This window comes from Ictidomys tridecemlineatus, chromosome 7, assembly GCF_052094955.1.
Source record: "Ictidomys tridecemlineatus isolate mIctTri1 chromosome 7, mIctTri1.hap1, whole genome shotgun sequence".
Taxonomy (NCBI): domain Eukaryota; kingdom Metazoa; phylum Chordata; class Mammalia; order Rodentia; family Sciuridae; genus Ictidomys; species Ictidomys tridecemlineatus.
The window spans coordinates 173,058,615-173,079,205 of NC_135483.1; the positions used below are offsets into that span (position 1 = coordinate 173,058,615).

Below are 20,591 nucleotides of genomic sequence, written 5' to 3' on the forward strand. Positions count from 1 at the left end.
GAGAGGAATTCAGTTAATATTATTTTCCATGAGATGCATTCTTCAATCCAGAACACAAATAACCATCTTTATTCTAGATTTATTTTTGGCACAAGAAAATGTTTTTTAAAAAATCTATCACAGTGTTTGCTTTTTAGCATAATATAGCATCAAAAATAATATTGGGCTTTGCATTTCTACTTAAAAAATAATCTTGTGGGAGGGTAATGGAGATTGGATGTAACTAAACTATTGGATGTTATATAAAAAGAAAAAAAAAACTTGCTGAGTCTCTTTACATTGCTGCTCATAGTTTTAACCAAAAGTCTTCATCATCAATTTTATTTGTTTCAAATTTTTCCAATGAAAGCATTTTCCTTATGTTTTTATTGTGACTTTTATTTAATTACATTATTAAATAATAATAGAAGGATGGCTTGAATATATATCATTCCTCTCATTGTTTCTTTGGTTTTTCACGATCAATATTTTAGTTTTCAGAATTTCATAGTGAGATTAATTTCATTGTACCTTCCCACATTAGAGTATTGAAAATTGGCCCTCTGGTTATATATATTCAATTATAATTTGAAAATTATAAAGAATCATTATGTCTGCTTATAAGTGACTTACAGGCTGTTAAGTTCCTGTATGTGCTGGTGCAAAGAGAATCTTTGTAAACAATATTTTATAGAGCTACACTGGCCAAAATAAAATAAGCAGTTATAGACAACCACTTATTTAAAATATTCACAGCTTAGGAGAGACTTGCTAAGAAGAAAGCACGTAAGTTTGGTGTTGTTCCTGCAATTTGCACATTTCGTTCCCCAAAATGTGTTAGGACAGAAGCTTTAAGCACACTGTAATTATGCTGTAATTATGTTGGCCTGTCCATGTGCTGATTAAGTGTACTCTACAGTGTATTGTGAAATAAGTGATTTTCCCATCTCTTAAATTTTGTATGCTTCTAGGTCACAGGGTCTCCAAAACCTTGATGGAGTTATGCTGGAGATAAGATAGAAGCAAACATGGTGGCTAAGCTGTAGATTTTTACCATTTCATTATAATAAACATAGGTACTCCTAAAAGAAAAATAAGTGTTTATAGAGGTAATTGGTAAAGACTGCTTTTGGTCTAAGAGAACTTATTTTTCTGAAGTTCATTCCAATGATATTTTGGGGGAATCTAGAATATTATTTTTTTCATTTTCGCATCACATCCCCTGTTTCTGACATTTATTAACCATTTATTAATTAAGTCAATAATTAATTAACCATTTAGTTAATAAATGGTTAATAGGGAAATATTAATTTTTTCAAAAGAAACCCTAGCCTCATTATTGGCATCCCAGTCATTTGAGGTATCCAAATTCAGATGGGACTTCGGGAAAAGAGAGAAACCCTTATGTGCATGAGCACCTACACATGCACACACACACACACATGTACACACACACAAATTGTATCTTTTCCCCTCAGTTTCTCTAAGGGTCAATGTAGTTGAGATCTCTTTGTTTGTCAGTATTTCATCTTCTCATTAATGCTCATGTCTTATGCTATTATCCTTTGGTATTTTTGAAGACCTTACAGAGATAATACAGTTTCTCATAAATTTTCAAAGAGTAATACAATTGTAATCATTTTGACAAGATGCAAAATTGAGCATTTCAAAATTCCAAAAGTGTTATCAGTTCCCCCAATGCCTAAATAATAGTGTTCAATTTATTAATAGTAAAAATAAAATTTCAGGGGGAGTAAACTCCCCTATGAAATTTATCTTTCTCATATTAATCTAGATCAATAAAATAATACAACCTGACTTAATAAATGGTTAATATAAGGTCTACAAAACAATCCAAATGTGTACATGTTACTATATTGAATACTTCTAGCTTCACTAGTAGCCAAAAACTTGAACTAGAACATGACAAATATAAAGATAGATTGAGACTATGTTTGCTTACTAGGTTTTTTGGCTTAAATATATGTTTTTCTCCTATTTCCATCTGGACCCTTAAATTTAGAAGCAAAGCTTCTCAGGAGGTACTATTTCTAATTTATGTTTTTAAATTACTTTTGACTCCATAATGTTGTGTCCTCAACCTATGGTGTCCTTTAGCTCTGTGGTAGAGCGCTAGCCTAACATGTGCAAGGCCCTGGGTTCAGTCTCTAGCACCACCCACCTCCCAAAAACGATTTTCTAGTAGTTGCACTGATAATTATATTAGTTTACTGTGCCTTTCTCCTTGACAAAATTTAAATGCCCGGCCAGTTCTGTTAAAGTTATATAAAGACTCCACTTGAGTATATTCAAGTGTAAGCTATACAAAATTGTGGATTTCAGCATATAGATTGAGATAGAAAACAAAGGAATTGAGATTGTCTCTCAATTTTATGATTTTAGTTGTAATCATATATTCACAATCCTAATCTACTATTTTGCTAATACATTTTAGGTAAGTACTATATGAGTGACTATGGAGAAGGTTCAGTCAAAATCTGTGGCAACTACTAGAAAATCGTTTTTAGGGGGTGAGTGGTGCTAGAGATTGAACCCAGGGCCTTGCACATGTTAGGCTAGCACTCTACCACAGAGCTACAGCCCCAGCTCCACTACTAGAAAACCTTTAAGAACAAAAACAAAACCTGTCCTTCGCAAGATTGCCCCCACCTTGAAACACAATGTGGGTGTAGGAACTCCATGTGTTACTCATCTTTGTATCCCCCCAGAATGACTAAGCATAGCTTCATTGTCTATAGCAGGTGCAAAATGCATTCTCTTCCATTTAAATTCATAGCAGAACTGAACTTTTTACAGTCCTTCCTTATCTTAAATGCATTTACCTGTGTAAGCTAACTTTATGTTTCGCCTCTGAGATAAATGGATCTTTGTTTTCATCTCTAAAGTCATGGAAGAAATCTTTGGAATAAAATGCTAGCAGGCAGTGTTGGCCAGCATGACCATTTGACATCATTAGAAGTCGGACTAGGGTGGGATATGCCAATGCTGGCCTCTTTAGTTAATGCAAAAGGTGCCAGGGAAGCAAACAACAACAACAACAAAAAAAACCCAACAATCTGCTCTTCTAATTTCTTTCATCCCTGTTGATTACAGGAAAGCATTTCAGAGGAGCCATTTATTCTCCAAATTAAGCCAGGAGTAGAAGCAAGGATCTTTTCTTCTTTCCCTATTTTTGTGAATTTATCTAGGGTATTTGTTTAGCAGAGCGCTTCTGACTGCACAGTGCTTTCCTTGTTGACTAGTTTCCATCAACAGCAGCAATTAGCACTGGTTTCCTAGGCAACCATTCTGTACCCTACTGAGAAAAACCTTTTCTTGACAGGAGCATTCTGTCTTAAATTGTTTTGTTTTCCTTTTTTTCTACAAGTGTATGGTAGGCTTATTTGTCATTTCTTTTAACAAAGCGTTATTATGCCTGTGATTCTTAAAAGCAGAAACATTTACTGGCTTTTATATCCATATGGTTGAATTTACTGTCAGTGTATCTTACTTTGCTCTTAACAACCTGAAAAAAATCAACAAAAATATGTTCTCAGGCATATGCCAACTTGCTTAGGTTTTGTGTTCACAGTCTAATTGGTGAACTTTTGCATGTTCAAGTAATCACAGCTGGTTCTGATAAAGACCCAGAGGGAACACATTTAAAAAACAAACTTCTGGGTCTACCTGTAATGTCATTTATCACTCAGAAGCAAGTTAGCATTTTCAGAGCTATGGAGAAAGTGTCAACACCACTGATTTGGTTAGCTATCTTGATAGATTAATGTAACAAAATAACTAAATTAAAAATATGTGCCTGAGCTTATCTTAAAATGGATGTGATCACCTCTGTGACCAGAAGGGCCTTGCAGTGGTGGAGTAAGAGTCATCATCATGGAGAAAAAGGGAGGGATGCAGCAGTTACAAATGCAGAGCAGAGCAATGCAACCGGAAGCAAAATTTTATTTATGTGCATTTGTCATTTGATTTTAAGTAATCAGTGGCAGGAGATTGATATATTGCTGCTTAGGCAGTGGTTGGATATATAAGAAAGGAAGTATTCCTTGGGAATTAAAGAATCATCTCTATGGATGACAAAAAAACATTTAGGTGTCACCTACATTTGGTCAATTGGATACACAATTTGAATGAGCACGATATGTGTTATTTCATACAATCATTGCAGCACACCAAAAGTGAATAACACTTTTATTCCTTCTCAGCTGGGGAATCTGAAGGTTAAAGAGGTTGACCCTGAACCAAATCTCATGGCAAAATTTGATCCCAGGTTGCCTGACACCACAGCCTATTCTTATGTAAAATATTTGTACTACATTGATATCAATCAAAGTGATATCTAAAGGAGGCAAAACATTACTTTTTTCCATTATTTTACCAGTGCTCCTATCCTGTAAATATGTGCATTAAATAATATCGACAAGAAATATACAAATACCTAGTGTTTAATAATCTTGTATAGCAGTCTAATATTTATTCATGAGTTAAAGGAAATATAAATAGCTAAGTGTGATGCTTTTGGGGTATTACCAAGTAACTTCTGTGCATAAAAACATATCTCAGTTACTTTATTGTACCTACTTATTTCCTGATGTGCTTCATCAATATATTGCTCCAATATCAAGAAAAAATATTTTTTTCTTTTCAGAATGTAACTTATCTACTGAGGACTTTGGTATACTTTTCTGACTACTGAGCCCCAGGCCTGGCTGAAGCTTCATTTTTTACTTTAAAATGTTTACCTACATAGTGATGGTGTTATTACTGTTCCCTGGATTGTAGCTTTACATTGTTTAATCTTTGCATTTATTCTCATAGAAGTTATGAGATGAGTTTAATTTAGAAAAGTTACTTTTACTGTTTTTCTTCCAAGTGGTTTGTAGGCAGATACACTTACTATATTAGTTCCAAGTCATTGTTCCTTTTTTTCTTAGCCATAGTGTGACATTGTGGCCATGGTATGAGATGTTTTTCTGTTACTTGTAGAAACTGTCTCATAACCATATTGATAGTAATGATAAAAAAATCAAGTGTAACAGGCTAAATATAACTATATAAGGTTATCACGGTAATGCAAAAACAATCCTTAATTTCTTTAAATCCTAACATTTACAAAATAGAAAACAGAAATATCACATCTACTTTTTAACTAAGATAATGTCTTACATAAACCAAAAACTATTCACTTCCAAAATATTTTTAGAAGTTCAAAAGAAAGATTACTGAGACTTTCACAATATCAGATTGCAAAAAGCATTGTTATATTTACACTTATGAAGATCATTGTTTCCTACCAATTATGTATAATTAATAATTCCCCAATTTATGTTTAATATCATCATCTTTAATCTTTTGATAATTAGATTCTATTCATAAATTTACGTATATTTTTAGAAGGAAAGAAAACAGAAAGAAGAAAGGAGAAAATAAGCAATGAAAAATGAAAATGTGTTTTAATCTCTTACCTACAAGAGGATTTTTCCTGTTGTGCATTGTCCTGAGGAGTTGACAGGGTGACCATGGCTTTTACAGTACCATCTAGAAGACAATCCCAAACTGGAACATGCCAGCAGCAATCTCAAACAGATGGTAACCTAGGGAAGTGGGTATGAGGTCAGAAAATAAAAAGCAAAGATAATATTTGCTTCCTTCATAGATTTGTCTTGGCAAACATAGTTCCCTTGGCCATCAACATAGCTATCAACAACAATAGTGGATTTAACAGTATTACCAGAGGGTCATAATAACAATACCTAGTAGGGCTGGACCCTTAGTGCTCTCCACCATTCTTTCTTGAAAGTAGAAATATTAAGATAAGAAGTTCAGAAGAATGTGTAACTAGGGAAAAATAAAAATATCTTAGTGAGAACTATCCAGAAGTCTTCTTTTTATATGATCTCCTTGATGTGCCAGGTGTGTTATATGGTTATGTAACTAAACCTCCAGACAACCTGTGAGACAAGTACTATTATCCACATTTTATTAGTGAACCAATGAATCTGAGTAAATTTTGGGGGGTGAAATAACTAAAAAGTAGCCGTGCTAGAATTCATACCATATTTTTCTGAATTAACGTCCATAAAATTTCCTCTGCTTTACCCTAAGAAGACAGTTATCACATAAATAATTAAAGAGATGATGAATGGTGGTAAGGTAGGTAGGTGTTTGGATGGATGGACACTATATATATGAAGATTTTTTCGTACCGGGATTGAACCCAGGAGCACTTAATCCTCAGGCCTTTTTAAAATTTTATTTAGAGACAGGGTCTTGCTGAGTTGCTTAGAGCTTCGTTAAGTTGCTGAGGTTGGCTTTGAACTCTCCATCCTCCGGTCTCAGCCTCCAGGCCGCTGGGATTACAGGCGTTCATCACCAAAATCTATCTATCTATCTGTTTATTATTTTGTGTGTGGTGTTGCTGGGGATTAAACCCAGCTCCTTGTGCATCCAAGGTAAGTACTTAACCACTGAGCTACATTCCCAGCCCACATTTTCCATTTTTATTGGTCTGATTTTGTGTGACTAGCCTTTGTTTGGTACATTTATCCTTAAAAATCTTTATTAAACTTATCCAAACCCTTAGTGAATTTGCTCCTTTCCCAAGAGTTGGCCATAAGGATGAAGTTCACTCAGGAGATGAGCTGATTAGGCCTCTGTTGAGAAAAAGACATCTTTTGTTCTTTAGGGACAACTGCCTCTGCGGCACTGTTGACAGCCTTTGCTAAGAGAAATATTGCAAGTTGCCTGGACCAATTGAAATTCCCAGAACAATCTATGTCATTTTCTTAAATTCACTGGGACATTTAGATTTTAAAATTATTATTTGAAGATGTCAATAAAGCCAGTATAAAGTTGGAGTCTACAGAGTCTGTTAGATTTTTTTTTTTAATGGCATTGCGCAAACTCTGTTAGTTTCTTTTAAAGAAAAAAAAATTAATCAATTCTTCCAAGATTGGGTTAAATTATTTTCTCACATTTTGCTTTAATATGAAGTAAAGTAAAATTAACTAATTCATAAGTTCTTATTCAACTGTGAAACTCAAGCACATTTTTTAATTAGTATTCACAGATAAAAATAAAAAAAATACAAATTTCCTACAACTTCCCATCTAAATTTTTTTTTTTTCTGAACTAAATTTTTTTCTCACCATTGAGATGTGATACTGGCAGATAAAGTACATTCTATTTAGGTTAGATGCTTCTATACTGACGGCAGTCAAGAAAGCAATTCAATTCTCCCTTCACTTGTCTCTATTTAGACTACCTTAAAAGCCCATTTATACAGTGCTCCAGGATGTTATTTGGTCTATGAATATGTTCTTTATGTATTATGCTCACCTCTGTTATTTTGTTATTATCTCTCAAATTTTAAAATAATTCTCAGTGTCAAAACTGTATTCTAAATATAATATCAGACAAAAAGACTGAAATAATGTAGCATTGCTCAGTTCCAACTTGGTTATATAAACCAATAGATATTTGCACTATGTTTATTGGATTATCTTCCTAACCTAAAAAATAAGTAAGCAAGTATCCAGGACCCCAATTTAAGAAATACCATTCTAAATACATGAAATCCTTAAACAGGAATAGAGTAAGTAGAATAATTTGAGTGTTTTTATGTTACAGTTATTAACTTGTGCAAAGATCATGAATAAAACTTTTCATGTTGATTTTTCTTATTAAAAAAAAAAATGTGTTAAGCATTCAGTCTGAGTAAAGCTCCATGAGAGAAGCTTTAAGAATCGCAAATTCTCAACCTCTCCTTGAGAGGCTGAGGCAGGAGAATTGCAAGTTTGAGGCCAACTTCAGCAACTTAGTGAAACACTCCCTCCAAAAAAAAAAAAAAAACTGGGGATGTAGGGCATGGTAGCTCAATGGTAGAGTGCCCCTGGGTTCAATCAAAGAAAGAAAGGGAAGGAAGGAAGGAAGGAAGGAAGGAAGGGAGGGAGGGAGGGAGGGAGGGAGGGAGGGAGGGAGGGAGGGAGGGAGGAAACCTAAGGTTGGAATACCTGTGAGCAGGAAGATACTGGGATGATGCAGACAGTCACAGGGTTCCTGTAGCTCTGTGTTTTCTGCTGAGCTTGCTCCACCTCTAACAATTCTCAAAACCCACAGTAATTCCTTTTGTAATATTATTAATTTAGAAATCTAAAGCTGTTTTTTAAATGAATTTAATCTTCAGTTAGCCCTTTTTATATGTTCTTTCCCACTGAAAATGTCACTTCATCAGAGCCTGTCCTCTCTCACAATCTTCATAGAAACCTCGCCCAGCAGCCTGGCCTCAGGACAACACGCAGCCCTTGCTCCTCCTCCACTGCCTGCCTCACACAATAGCATAGCAGTCAGACTTCTTTACCATGCTTTGGTGACGGTTAATGCTATTAATTTGCTGGAAATAACTGCAAAAACTCTGTTCAAACACTAAAACTGAACAAAAAAAAATGGGAATAAAAGAGTAATAAAATATTTACCTTCTCAATTCTTGCTTCATCCAGTTTCCTCATCTGTAAAATGGGAGCAATAATAGCAAATAATTCATTAAAACGAAAAGAGCAAACACCTTTGCAGAGTGTTTGGCACGTAGTGAGTGCTATAATATATATATTTTTAGATATCACTTCAGTTACTGTTACTGCTAGGCACTGCAGATAAAAATGTTTACCTCCAGTGCATCTCTTAAGAAATATGCATAGTGAAATGGCTAGTAAAAAAATCAGAGAGTTAAACATATAAAGGTAAATTTATATGTGTGTGTGTCTGTGTGTGTAATGCAAAAATCATATTATACTTTTTGGAGAGAAGACAGCAAAGATAAGATTTTTAATCCACTGTGCTGTTTGATTACTTTTCCTCTCTGCTACCTGTTTGGACTTCTCCTTATGATATTTCCTTTTTTTAATGCTTATTACAGAGGAGGTGTCTGCAAGAATAGTTCAAGTAGTCACCGCTGAGGCTGTAGCAGTCCTGAAAGGCGAGCAAGAGAAAGAAGCTCAGCACAAAGATCAGCCTGCACCTCTGCCTTTAGGTAAATGAGAAGAGCCTCAAGCCAGGGGCTGGGTCTTCCTGCCCTATCACAGCACAAAATCCTCGTCTTCCCAAGATAGGTTATTTCCTTTACATCATCCTTACCCGTGACTTCCATCCAGCCCTTCCATGGAGATACACTGGAACCTATGTGCACCCTCCTCAACAGGTTAATTTTGGTATTTTGGTAATTTCTAGAGTGATAAGCTTGTAGTTTGATGTTCCCCTAAGTGGCCTACAATTTTTTATTTCCTAGACCATGAGAAGATTGCATAATACTCCACGCATAGGGAATACGTATAAAGACTTAAATTGGAGATGATTGTTTTCCTTTATGGGTTTCAGTGAGTGATTACATTATAGTCTTGTTTTGGTCTCTCTAAACTGGCTACAAAAATCTTAAGTCAAAGCGTCAATGGAATCAATATTGACTTTGCATCAGATAAGAAAAGAACTGACTGTTTGGCTTCTTTCAGGACACCAAGGTAGCACTGCCCTCTCCCTTGGCCACAAATCAAATGGCCTCCAGTGCCAGACAGGTAAAGCAGTGCTTCATTGCTGAGAAAGACACTCAGCCAAAGCCTTCCTGCCCCCACTAAGTTGAGAGACAGAGACAGGTATGTGTCCATGACAAGATGTAAGGAAGGACACTGTTAGGTTCAACACCCCTGTTTCACCAGTACCTATACCTGATCTATAAAAGGCCATGGTTTTTAAGGACTAAAATTAGCACATAACCATTTTCCTATATTATAATCTGATGTATCCTTAATATTTTATTTTTAATGCATGTTCTATCACCTATTGAAAAGTAAGCAATAAAAATAATTTGTTTTACCAGAATAATAATTTAGAATATATTCAGTATTTTTAATACCGAGTATTTTTGTTATGAAGGACTGTTTTTCTCTTAAAACAGAGAGAAAAAAAAATATTTAAAACATTACTTTTCAATCTATTGTTCATTTCTATTCTTTGAAATGAAAGACAGCTCAGTTTGTTAAAAATCTGCAATCTTAAAATATGCCATGCAAACCCCAGGGTCAAGGGACTGAAAGTCAACTGTCATCCCAAAAGCTGCCTCTACCAACTGCTTTATGAAACGGCAATTCTATAATATTCAAATGGCTTTAGCTACTGGCCTTAAATGAGAAATATTTTCTTTTGAAATTTCTTACCTTTGTAGAAGTGTCATGAAGAAGGTAAGTGTCCTGAGAACCCAATCATAAGGTTGACTGTGAGTGAATGATATCCTACAGAACCTTTCTGTGCTTCACAAGCAAGGCCAAGGCCAGAAGGCCACGCCCCCACCGGTGCATGGTTTCTCCCGACAGATATCCTGGCTATGACAAGTTCATTTTGTTTTCTGAGAAAGCATAGAAAAGATGGGTTTGGGCTTTAGACTCAGTGGGCAAAAGGCTATTTAATGATGTCAGCTTGCATGACCATGAATGATCAAGGTAACATTTGTTTCCAGATCAAGAAGCTGAACAAGAGAGCATTTGAATATGTTTTCAGTTGGACTAGCCTAATCCAAACTAAAAGGCCTGCCTGTTTGTGTTTTTGTATGGCATATAGGGTCAAAATGAAATATATTATTAATTGAATAAGTAGACACAAAGGAAGGAGATTAATGATATAATTTTAGCATTAATTTTTTAAGTCATTTTTATGGAGAAAATGAAATGACTTTTTTGAAGAATATGAAATGTTTATCTTTTTAAGTTGTCAAAAATATATGAATCAAGTAATAGGCCTAAGAATAAGTCAAACAGATTACTATTGAGTCTTCCCTTGCATTTCATAGAGGGGCCTTTTTACAGATGGAAGAACTACCTACACATCAACTGGCCTGATAAGATTAATTATTGTGTCTCATTTCTTCATTGTTTGGTCTATAGCAGCTGAAGAGACAGCTCATCTGCCCCCTTCTCCGCCCCCATCGCCAGCCTCAGAGCAGACAGTCACGGTGGAGGAAGGTAAGCTTTGACCTCACAGGGTCTGTCTTCTCAAAGAGGGTAAACACTGAACTTCACTGCATAATACACAGGCCTCAGTGTTGGTTAACATATGACCCAGCTTTGGAGTTTGTCGAAAATAGTCAAAAAGGAACAAAATCCTAAAATATGCACATAATCCCTTATCTATATAAAATCAGAAGTCAAAGAATATGGTACATAAAAAAGTAAAAATCTCCTGGTAAAAGAAAAGAGAACTTCGGGTTTAATTTGCTAGAATAAGTATAGAGAACCAGTCTACTTCATATAAAGTGTTTTAATGGAGAAGACAAAATCCCATCTTGTAAGGGATTGAACAAAAATTAAAATAAATATAATTGCCATTATAGGGGGAATCACATTTCCTATGGACATGTCAGGAACTGTCTGTTTTGCTCACCATTTTACCAAGACCTCTCCCAGGGCCTGACCCATAGCACACTTTCAATAAATATTAATGAATAAATGAAGAACTTCATGAATAGGTCTGACACTGAGAGCAGTGAACTAGAAGCTGAGACCATGGCTCCTTTCCTGCTGAGACCTGTTATTGTCCATGAATATGTTTAGGCACATCAGCTTTTCCGTTGTCACTGATAAAACAGAGAGATGGCTTTAAAGAAGATCCATTCAGAAGCTGAGATGAAAGTCACTTAACCTAAATTATATTGAAACCACAATCAATCGAGCCTTAGCTTTCCTCTGCCTTCTGTAACTCTCAAAATGATATACAAGTTAATGGTTCTAAGTCAGAGAAACAATAATGGCTTGTTTTTAAGTTTTCATATACTAAAACCAGAGTTTTAAAACTCTTCCATTTTTGGGCTGGGGATGTGGCTCAAGCGGTAGCACGCCTGGCATGCGTGCTGCCCGGGTTCGATCCTCAGCACCACATACAAACAAAGATGTTGTGTCCGCTGAGAACTAAAAAAAAAGTAAATATTAAAAAAAAAAAAACTCTTCCATTTTATTTATTTATTTATTTTTCTTTCTTTCTTTTTTCTTTTGTTGTCACATCAGAGACCAACTTGCTGTTTTAAAAACTGAATAACATTAGGCCGAGACAGGAGGATCTTGACTTCAAAACCAGCTTCAGCAAAAGTGAGGCGCTAAGCAATTCAGTGAGACCCTGTTTCTAAATAAAATACAAAAAAATAGGGCTAGGGATGTGTCTCAGTGGTCAAGTGCTCCTGAATTCAGTTCCCAGTATCAAAAAACAAAAACAACAACAACAACAACAAAAACTGAATAACATTGATCACAGAAGACTTTTTATAATTTATAATCAGCTTCTTTAAAATATTCTTTGAATACTTAATATAAATATCTAAATTTCTGACCTACATATTGTTAACTCCAATATGATTTTTTTTTGTCACATTTATTAACCTAAACTTTTTTTTTCTTTTTTGATACCAGGGATTGAACCCAGGAGTAGTTTACCACTGAGCTACATGCCTTTCTTATTTTTTTTATTTGGGACAGGGTCTCAGTAAATTGCTGAGGCTGTCCTCGCACTTGTGACATCCTGCCTCAATCTCCAGAGTCACTGGGATTACGGTGTTGCCATTGCAATTAGCAATCTAACCCTTTTATAGCAAGATTTTTCTTTCTTAAATTGAGGATTTTTATTTATTTTTCTAAATTTAATGCCCCAAATATTGTTAAACAAAATTATTCTAAGGGGATAAAAAAAGGAACATTTAGAGATAGTAATCATTGCATAACAGCCACTGATTATTAGTTAATTTCCTTAAAATGTGATTAACTTTTAAATTTATGGATTTGAAAGATTCTTTTGGGCCTATGTTTATCCACTCATCTGGCACATATCTGTTGAGCATCTACAATTTTTTTAGGAACTCTGCAAATTCTGGGTCTGTGTTAGTGAGCAAAACAGGCATGATCCCTGCTTTTAAGGAGCACATTGTCTAGTGGAGAACAGAAATCCAGTAAATAAGTTTACGAATAATTTACAATTGAATTAGCACCAGGAAAGAGTAAAACCAAGGAGCTTTAAGATAGAACAGCAAGGAAAACCTTATTTTATTGGGTGGTTTAGGGATGATTAAGAATCAGAGCCCAGAATCATGAGGATATGCTGGCCAAGCAAAGATGGATAAAAGGGGAATTTGGGGCACAGGAACCAGGATGCACAAGAGCACTCAGGAGGGCAAGAAGGTGCAGTGTTCTAGGAAGAGGGCCTGTGGCTAACAGGTAGTGAGAAAGGGGCAGAGGAGTGGAAGAAAGAGGGTAAGCAGAGGCCTGTGGGGTCAGGGGCCTGGACTTCAGTCCCAATGCAGTGGACAGCCTTACATGACAGTGTACTCTCTCAGGTCATTGAAAATGCTTCTGAGCCACTGAAAGCTATTCAAGTGCCAGACAATCCTCTTAACCCAGAAAGGGATATGATGTTGATAGAACTGGTGTACTCCAAAGTCTGCTTGAGATCAAAGTTATTGACTTTTTTTTTTCTCTCTGGGAATTAGAGTAGAAAAAAGAAGTAGGGTCCTGCCATCCATCTGGGAAGCCACCCAGCCTGCTTCCTGGAAGATAGCATCATGGACATAATATAAATATGAATAACTGAAATATAGAATCACTTTCATGTTTTGGTTACTTAGAAGTCAGCTTTCCAGAATAACACTTCCTTTACATTGCAGAACATCTTCCTCAGAGGGTTTCAATAATATCCAGGGACTGTGCCAACTTACTTCCCCTTGAAAGTTATTCAGAGATATTTTCAAACCTAACTTGTGTTTTTAAATTTTTTTAAAAGCATTAAGTTATATGATGGTTTAATGATTTGTTTTCAAATGGATAACCATTTTGAGTAATATGAAAAATTTTTTTACCAATTCTACTTTATTAATTTAAAAATTAGATAATATTCTCATCTTAAATTTGTGAAAGATATAGTCTAGATGATCAAAATACTGCCTCTTATTTTAAATGACATTTACATTACATACAGAAAATATTAGGGGTTTTTTTGTTTATTTGTTTAGTTTTGTCAAAAAATAAGTTAGTGACAAGACACAAAAAGATAGGATTGAACCATTGGATTTTTCAATCCAGTCAGTTTATAATGATGCAGCACTGTTTCCATTAGTGTCCTTCTAATAGCAGGAATGTTGGAAAGGGAGTGAGTGGGCTTCTTCACTCTGTCCAGGGGGTTATTTTTCCTCTTTGATGTACCCTCAAAGCAATTTTAAGGTTGCAATGAGTGTCACAGTCCAATCCTTTTACACAAGCGGAAGAGAGCTCTTGGGCTAAATTAATTCAGTGATACTGAGGATACACTAACTTTTTATTAATTATCAAACATTTTTAAAACTGTTCTTTCTCAAAGGGGAAACATGAAAGCCTCCACTGAAAATAATTTAAGATGTTAATTACCATCATTTATAAATACTCATTTATTATAATTAATGTAGTTTTAATAATTCCCAGACTATATCTTATTCTGCAAATCATTTTAATGGGATTTTGAAGAAAAAAATTCAACAAGTAGCACACTTAGAAAAGAAACCATGGTACAGTTATCCAATACTAGTTATAATGTTTTCAAATTAATCTCCTTTTTATTTTTGGCCTAAACCTAACACTTGTCATTTGGACTGAACTGTCAGAACTTGGAAGTTTATGCAAGTACAGTGGGATCCTTTGAAAATAAACTGGGGATCCTTCTGCCCTCTTAGGTTTGCTCCAGGGTTATAGGGCAGTGTTTTCCTGTTGTCACAGATGTGGTGACATCATAATTGGTAATCTGAAAGCAGTTTCCCTCCATATTATGCTGAGGCAGCAGAAACAGTCAGCAAGGTGAGGAGTCCCCATTCAAAAGCCGACAGGATGGAAAGAGCTTAGGGAAGGTAGAGAACCATGTGAGTGGAGCCAGCTGTCTCTAGTGGTGCACTGGGGGGCAGAAGCAGTGATACACAACAAGCAAAGATCAAACTCACTGATGCCCTGCGAACTGTAGTCCTTACAAAAGTAACTTCTCATTTGTATCAAAGGGAGCTAACAAACCAAGGCTTGTTTTAGGGTGTCAAACCTTACTTTAACCCCAAATAAATTTCCAGATGCTTTAAAAAAAATTGAACAAAAGCAAACTAGGGGAAGTTTATTCCTCCATTGAAAGTAGGTAAACTTCATTTTTGAAGGTTATAATTATCTAAAAGGACTACGTAAAAGAGAAGGGCACACCAAGTCACCCTGTTCTTTTATATGTCACATTATTAAATAAAACAATATTTTGTTGCAAAAAACAGATGACCCAAAGCATGTCTACTTATAGAAAAAGGATGAATGTATTCAATTGTTACCTTAAAGAGCAAAACTGTTATGAAGTGAGTTTAATTTTTTACAAATTTTCAACTTAAACTTTGGTGTGTCAAATAAAGGGAAGGAGCAAAATTACTTGGAAACATGACTGAGTACATTGTAGACATGGATGCTTACATGTATGGAATGAAATACTGTGCTTGGCATTTCCACAAATATCTTCACATTTAATCCTCCCAGAGACCCACAGAGACATTCTATTCATTTCCACTTTTTACCAAGAATGTAGTAGCTTATCTCTGGATAAAAGGCTTATCCATAATTCAGGTCTAAATCTTAATTCTGTAACCCACATTTTCACTATATCACTAAAGCTGGCTCTTGTCAAGTTTCCTGTTCTGAGACTATGGAAGTAAATTCTCTTCAAATGGGAGTTCTTTGTTACAATCCACTCCCAAATATTCCATTTATTTATAATTATTATGTACCTTACCCACATTGGGTGTGATCCTAAAGTACCTGCAATGCTCAGCTCTGTAACAAATGAGAATCTAATATCTTCTTCATTCTCATTGGAACCACGTGAGAGGTTGGGATTTAGCTACCCCTCTAGGCATAGCTTTCCTGGCTTACCTCTGGAGCTTGTATTATAGATGAACTCACTCACAGGTCCTAAAGACAGTCAAAGTACATAGAGCACATAGTTCCAAGAGAGTACTGGACTTTGCCAGATTCTCCTTTTGAAGTTGTCTTGGCTAAAGGCCATACAAATAAAACAGATAAGACTTTTTCCACTGGAACCCTTAAAGTTTCTGTTGATGTTTCTGTTGTTCTGATTAGAGTAAAGGTCTTCAGAATAGAAAATACTGCTTCTTTGAGAGGTTACAGATCTCAAGCAAGGCTCTGGTCTGTTTTTACATTCTGGCACTTAGGAAAGGAGCAATAGCAACAAGAAAGAGGAGGTTGGGATCTTCCAAAGGTTGAAGCATCTGAATGAATAGTATTGCATCTGTCTACCAACTCTCTGCTCTACTTTCCAGCAAATAAATACTGAAAAGCAGAGAGAAATAGAGAAAAATATCTTATTTTCACTTATTGACAATCCATGTGATCTTTTCAACACATAAGAAATTTTAGGAGCTACTTGCTCCTAAATGGGGAATGGAGAGTTATAGTCTCAGGGTCTTGCTAGGGAAAATATGAATGGCTGGGATGTGTGATAAGTTGAGGGCTATGATTCAGTCAGTGTGGTAGGCTAGATCTTAGGCAATTATCAGCTCAGTTGAGAAGTCGTGCTGAGTTGAACTAAGAATATAAAACATTATTTTAGGATTCTGCTGTCCCGTGATATAATAAGTTTTGTGGCTGAGAAAGTTCTGAGCATCCGTCCAGAAACAACTCCTATGGAATAATCAGTAAATAATGTGCTTAAAAGATTAAAAGTATTCTTTCCACAGTGTTATTTTAGTCTCCTTACGATTTCAGACTTATTTTATTTCCAGTTGTCAGCACTTGATTGCTGAAAATAAGTTACCATCCTAAAAATACAATGCATTTGCAAATTAATGCTCTAACTCTGCCTGCTTAAATTCTGATTGAAGTAAAAACAACATAGCTAGGTAAGATAGACTTTATTCTTATTATTGAGAGTTATGAAATTTTAAAATTATTTCTAGATATAAGTAAATAATGATTAGCAAACTTGGTAACCTGCCAGATAAGCTTGAGATGTGATTTCTGCACCATATCGGAACCCAAATGGTGTTTATTCTCATGGTCCTTAAAGCTCACTGAATTATATGAGAGTTAAGATGCTAAGCTGACTGATCTATAATTGTGAATTTAGGGAAATTATTTAAATAATGCAAATTTCCAAGCCAAGCACAGGAAAGGGCAGAAATAAAAACAGTTCATTAGCATTTCAGTAAGAAATATGCAATAAGAGATATGAAACAGGCACAACCAAGGCCAGTGGTACAAATAAAGCTGCATGGAATACAGTCTTGATGAATTTGAAGCCATCTCTAGGAATTTTCAACTCATTGTGTCTGTATTAAGCTTATAAAGTAGAAGCAAAACATGAGAAAACAAATTTATGACATTGGGGAGACTCTTAAAACACTGTACTGTACCTTCTCCCACCAGGCAGTTGAGAACCAGTGTTTAAAATGATGCTCCTGGGATACCATCAGCCTTAGCATCCAACAGAAATCCATGTTGACTACTTCCTCCTTATCAAGGCAGGAAAGAAGAATAATGCTTCATAGGTTTTTCTTAACAGAATTAAAATTTAAAAATACTTTCTAGTTGAAATCAATCTGAACTAAATTAACTACAATGCCAACTATTTGTCCATCCTAGATAAAGTTGTGTTTCAAACAGGGACTGTTTCTCCCCATAGTCATACCTGCATGAGAGCCTAACAACTGTTTTTCTTTTTTGACTTATAAATATATTGATAGAAGAATAAGAATGAATCTTCCTGAAGAAATTTTCTCCAATGAATGCATTTGTTGTATAATGTTTTGTTTCTATTCCAATGTTTATTTGGTTATTCTCACTTGTTTGAGAGGAATGTACAGATAATTTCTACTTTGCAGCTAGGGGTATCAATGCTTTTGTTTCACCTAGATCAATGGCAGAATTGCTTAGAGGACAGTTTAAATTCAGCAGCCACTGAAGCATGCAACATTCTTCCTAGGCCATCCTCCATCAGCTTGGTTTTGCTAGCCGCCCTCCATTGGCTGTGCTGCTTCCCTGACCCTTTGTGTCCTTGTGGACGTGTTTGTCTGTCCGTCTGATCTTGTGTCTGTCTTGTCCAGTTCTCCCTGCAGTTTCTTCCTGTGTGTCTGTTTGTAGATGAAGGGGCTGAGGATCAAGTGGGTCCTCTACACAGGTTCCCCAGCCAGGAACCTGCCACCAGCGGGGAGAGGCGTAGACTTCTAGCGCCCTCCATCTCGGTGTCTGTGCCTGATGATGACCCTTACAATTCCGATGAGGAGTACTATGAGCATCCTTTGTTCAGCTCAGAATGGACTACCTCTAGTGTGCTCCCCAGTGTCACAGCGCAGAGTGCAGAGGCCCACTTAGGCCAGGAGAAAGGTGAACCAAGCATGGTCCCCTTTTGCTCCTCCTCCCCTGCCTGCAGCTTGTGCCATGCACATCATGTTCAGTGTGTCCTCATGTGGAGGTGGGCGGGGCAGGAGTCTGTTTTTTCCAGATGAAAGTGAAGTCCCTATATCAATATCAATTGTCTCCATCCAAAAAATTGCCTCAAAATTTACAAAAAAGAAGCCTTACTTAAACTTTGTTTGAGAGGCATGTACAGGTAATTTCTACTTTGCAGCAGGGGTATCATGCTTTCTATTGACTTGGATCAAGGGCAAAATTGCTTAAAGGATAGTTTAAATTCAATAACTACTAAACTTCATTGGCATTTCCTTTTTAAATATCATTACTTCTGAGATGTAGACAGACAGACAATAAAGACGCCCCCCCCCAGGAAAAAAAAAGAGTTCAAATGTTCAAAGTATGATTCCTTTCTGCTTCCTTGCAAATACATCAATTGGGAAAGAATGTGTCCTTTACCCAAACCAAAGAAATTGACCCCAAATTTTGTCCTTGGATACATAATATTGCTAGAACTGGACTTAAATAGAATTAGCCTGCTTTTTAGCACTATGTTAATACAATTACTCTTTAAAAGAGAGAGATTGAAGAATCTGTTTAGAGCTGAATAAATGTTATGGAATGAATTTATTTCCTACTTTAAGTCATCTGCAGAAACTACATAGGCTTTCCTAGGCAACTAACTCGTGGCTCAGTAAAGCTGGGCTAAAATGAAAAAAATTATTCAAAGCTTTTGTCCTTTCAGCCTAATAAAGCTGGGCGACCCTTGTGTATAATTGGTTGTGTGAGGATAAAGTAAGTGGATGGTGGCTGCATTTTGTCTCCTTCTAACTAGTAGTCTGGTAAAGAAAGTACAGCTAAAAATAGTTTTGCTCAGGTGAAGAAGTTTTTTCACATGTAAAAATAACTTGCTTAGATGTAGAAGTTATTGGGATAGTTAATGGGACAATATTTAACATCAGGCAAGGTAGTTCTAAGGCAATGATGGATGAGCTCACAAGAATATTCATGAAAATGAGTTTCTTCAAGGGTCATTTTGAAAACAAAGCACTCCAATGGCTCAGACTCTGATACAAAGAGGTAGAACCCACAGTGAGTGAGACTAAGTTCATCTAACAGTGTGAACTTAAAACAAGAAAAATATGGGGATTTTTGAATGAGGAATTGGAACAGTGGAAACAAGCATAGTTTATACAAAATGAGAAAATGGAATGCTAAATAGTGACATGGATTTTAAAACTTTTTAATTAACCCTATTAGACTTCAGCTAATAAGGTACAATTAATAAAGCAGCTATATTAAAATCCTTTTAACTGTAATCAAAATCTATGCATTATGAAAGTCTCCTTAGAAATGTTAGAATTGGAATTTTTCCAGTATTACTTATAAAATTAAATTATAAAAATGGATGTGTCTGAGTACTAAATGTGAAGGGATAGACGGACTAGTTGTCCTCAAGCCCCAGGTTGCTAATATTTCTTTAAAAAGAAAAATTTTTTCCTTTCCATCTGTAGTCTTTCCTGCAGGAGAATTTAAACAATGTACAGTCATTTCATGGAAATTTCATAAGAATCTTCTATTTGCAGAACTGTAAAACAGCTTAGATATTTCCCTGTAATTCCTTATGGGTTAAAGTAAAATTTATTTATTTTTATTGGCATTTGAAGTGTAGATGAAAAAGAAATTAACATAATCTTCTATAACCTCCAGTAAGTTTATTTTTTACATTTTAAGGCTGATGTTTTTCTATGGAGTATACACTTTTTGGGGGGATATTTTGGCAATTTGGTTACTACTCCATTATCTTTTCTTGGCAATTTTGTTTTGAATTATAGAAATAAGGTTTTATTACTAATATGTACATTTTTCTTTTTAGTGTCAAAGAAAGCTACACGTGAACTACATTATTGATATTTCCAGGTGTTAAACAATATAACACTTGTGTACCAGAGAAAGACTTTTATAAGTAATATGATGTAAATTTTATCTTGACTTTGTCTTTCAAAATTCTTTGCTTCCTGAAATTTTTCATTTTCTCAGGCACTGTATAATTCAGTGAGGATAACATAGTTGACTTAATAGTCTTTTATGATGGAAAAGTGAAATATATTTTAAATAGTTTTGATGGACTTTTTGATGAACCTGTTAAGATAATTG

The 20,591-nt window shown here is 35.4% G+C and overlaps 1 protein-coding gene across 34 annotated transcripts in view; it reads left to right on the forward strand.

Moving 5' to 3' along the window:
- The window catches only part of Map2 (microtubule associated protein 2), a 276,655-nt gene that overhangs the window by 219,178 nt on the left and 36,886 nt on the right, over positions 1-20,591 (forward strand). For all 34 annotated transcript variants that reach the window (XM_078017934.1, XM_078017937.1, XM_078017935.1 and 31 more), the window contains 2 exons: positions 8,912-9,025; positions 10,926-11,003. In XM_078017934.1, the coding sequence (XP_077874060.1) occupies positions 8,912-9,025; positions 10,926-11,003 (192 nt within the window). The remainder of the gene's footprint in view (positions 1-8,911; positions 9,026-10,925; positions 11,004-20,591) is intronic.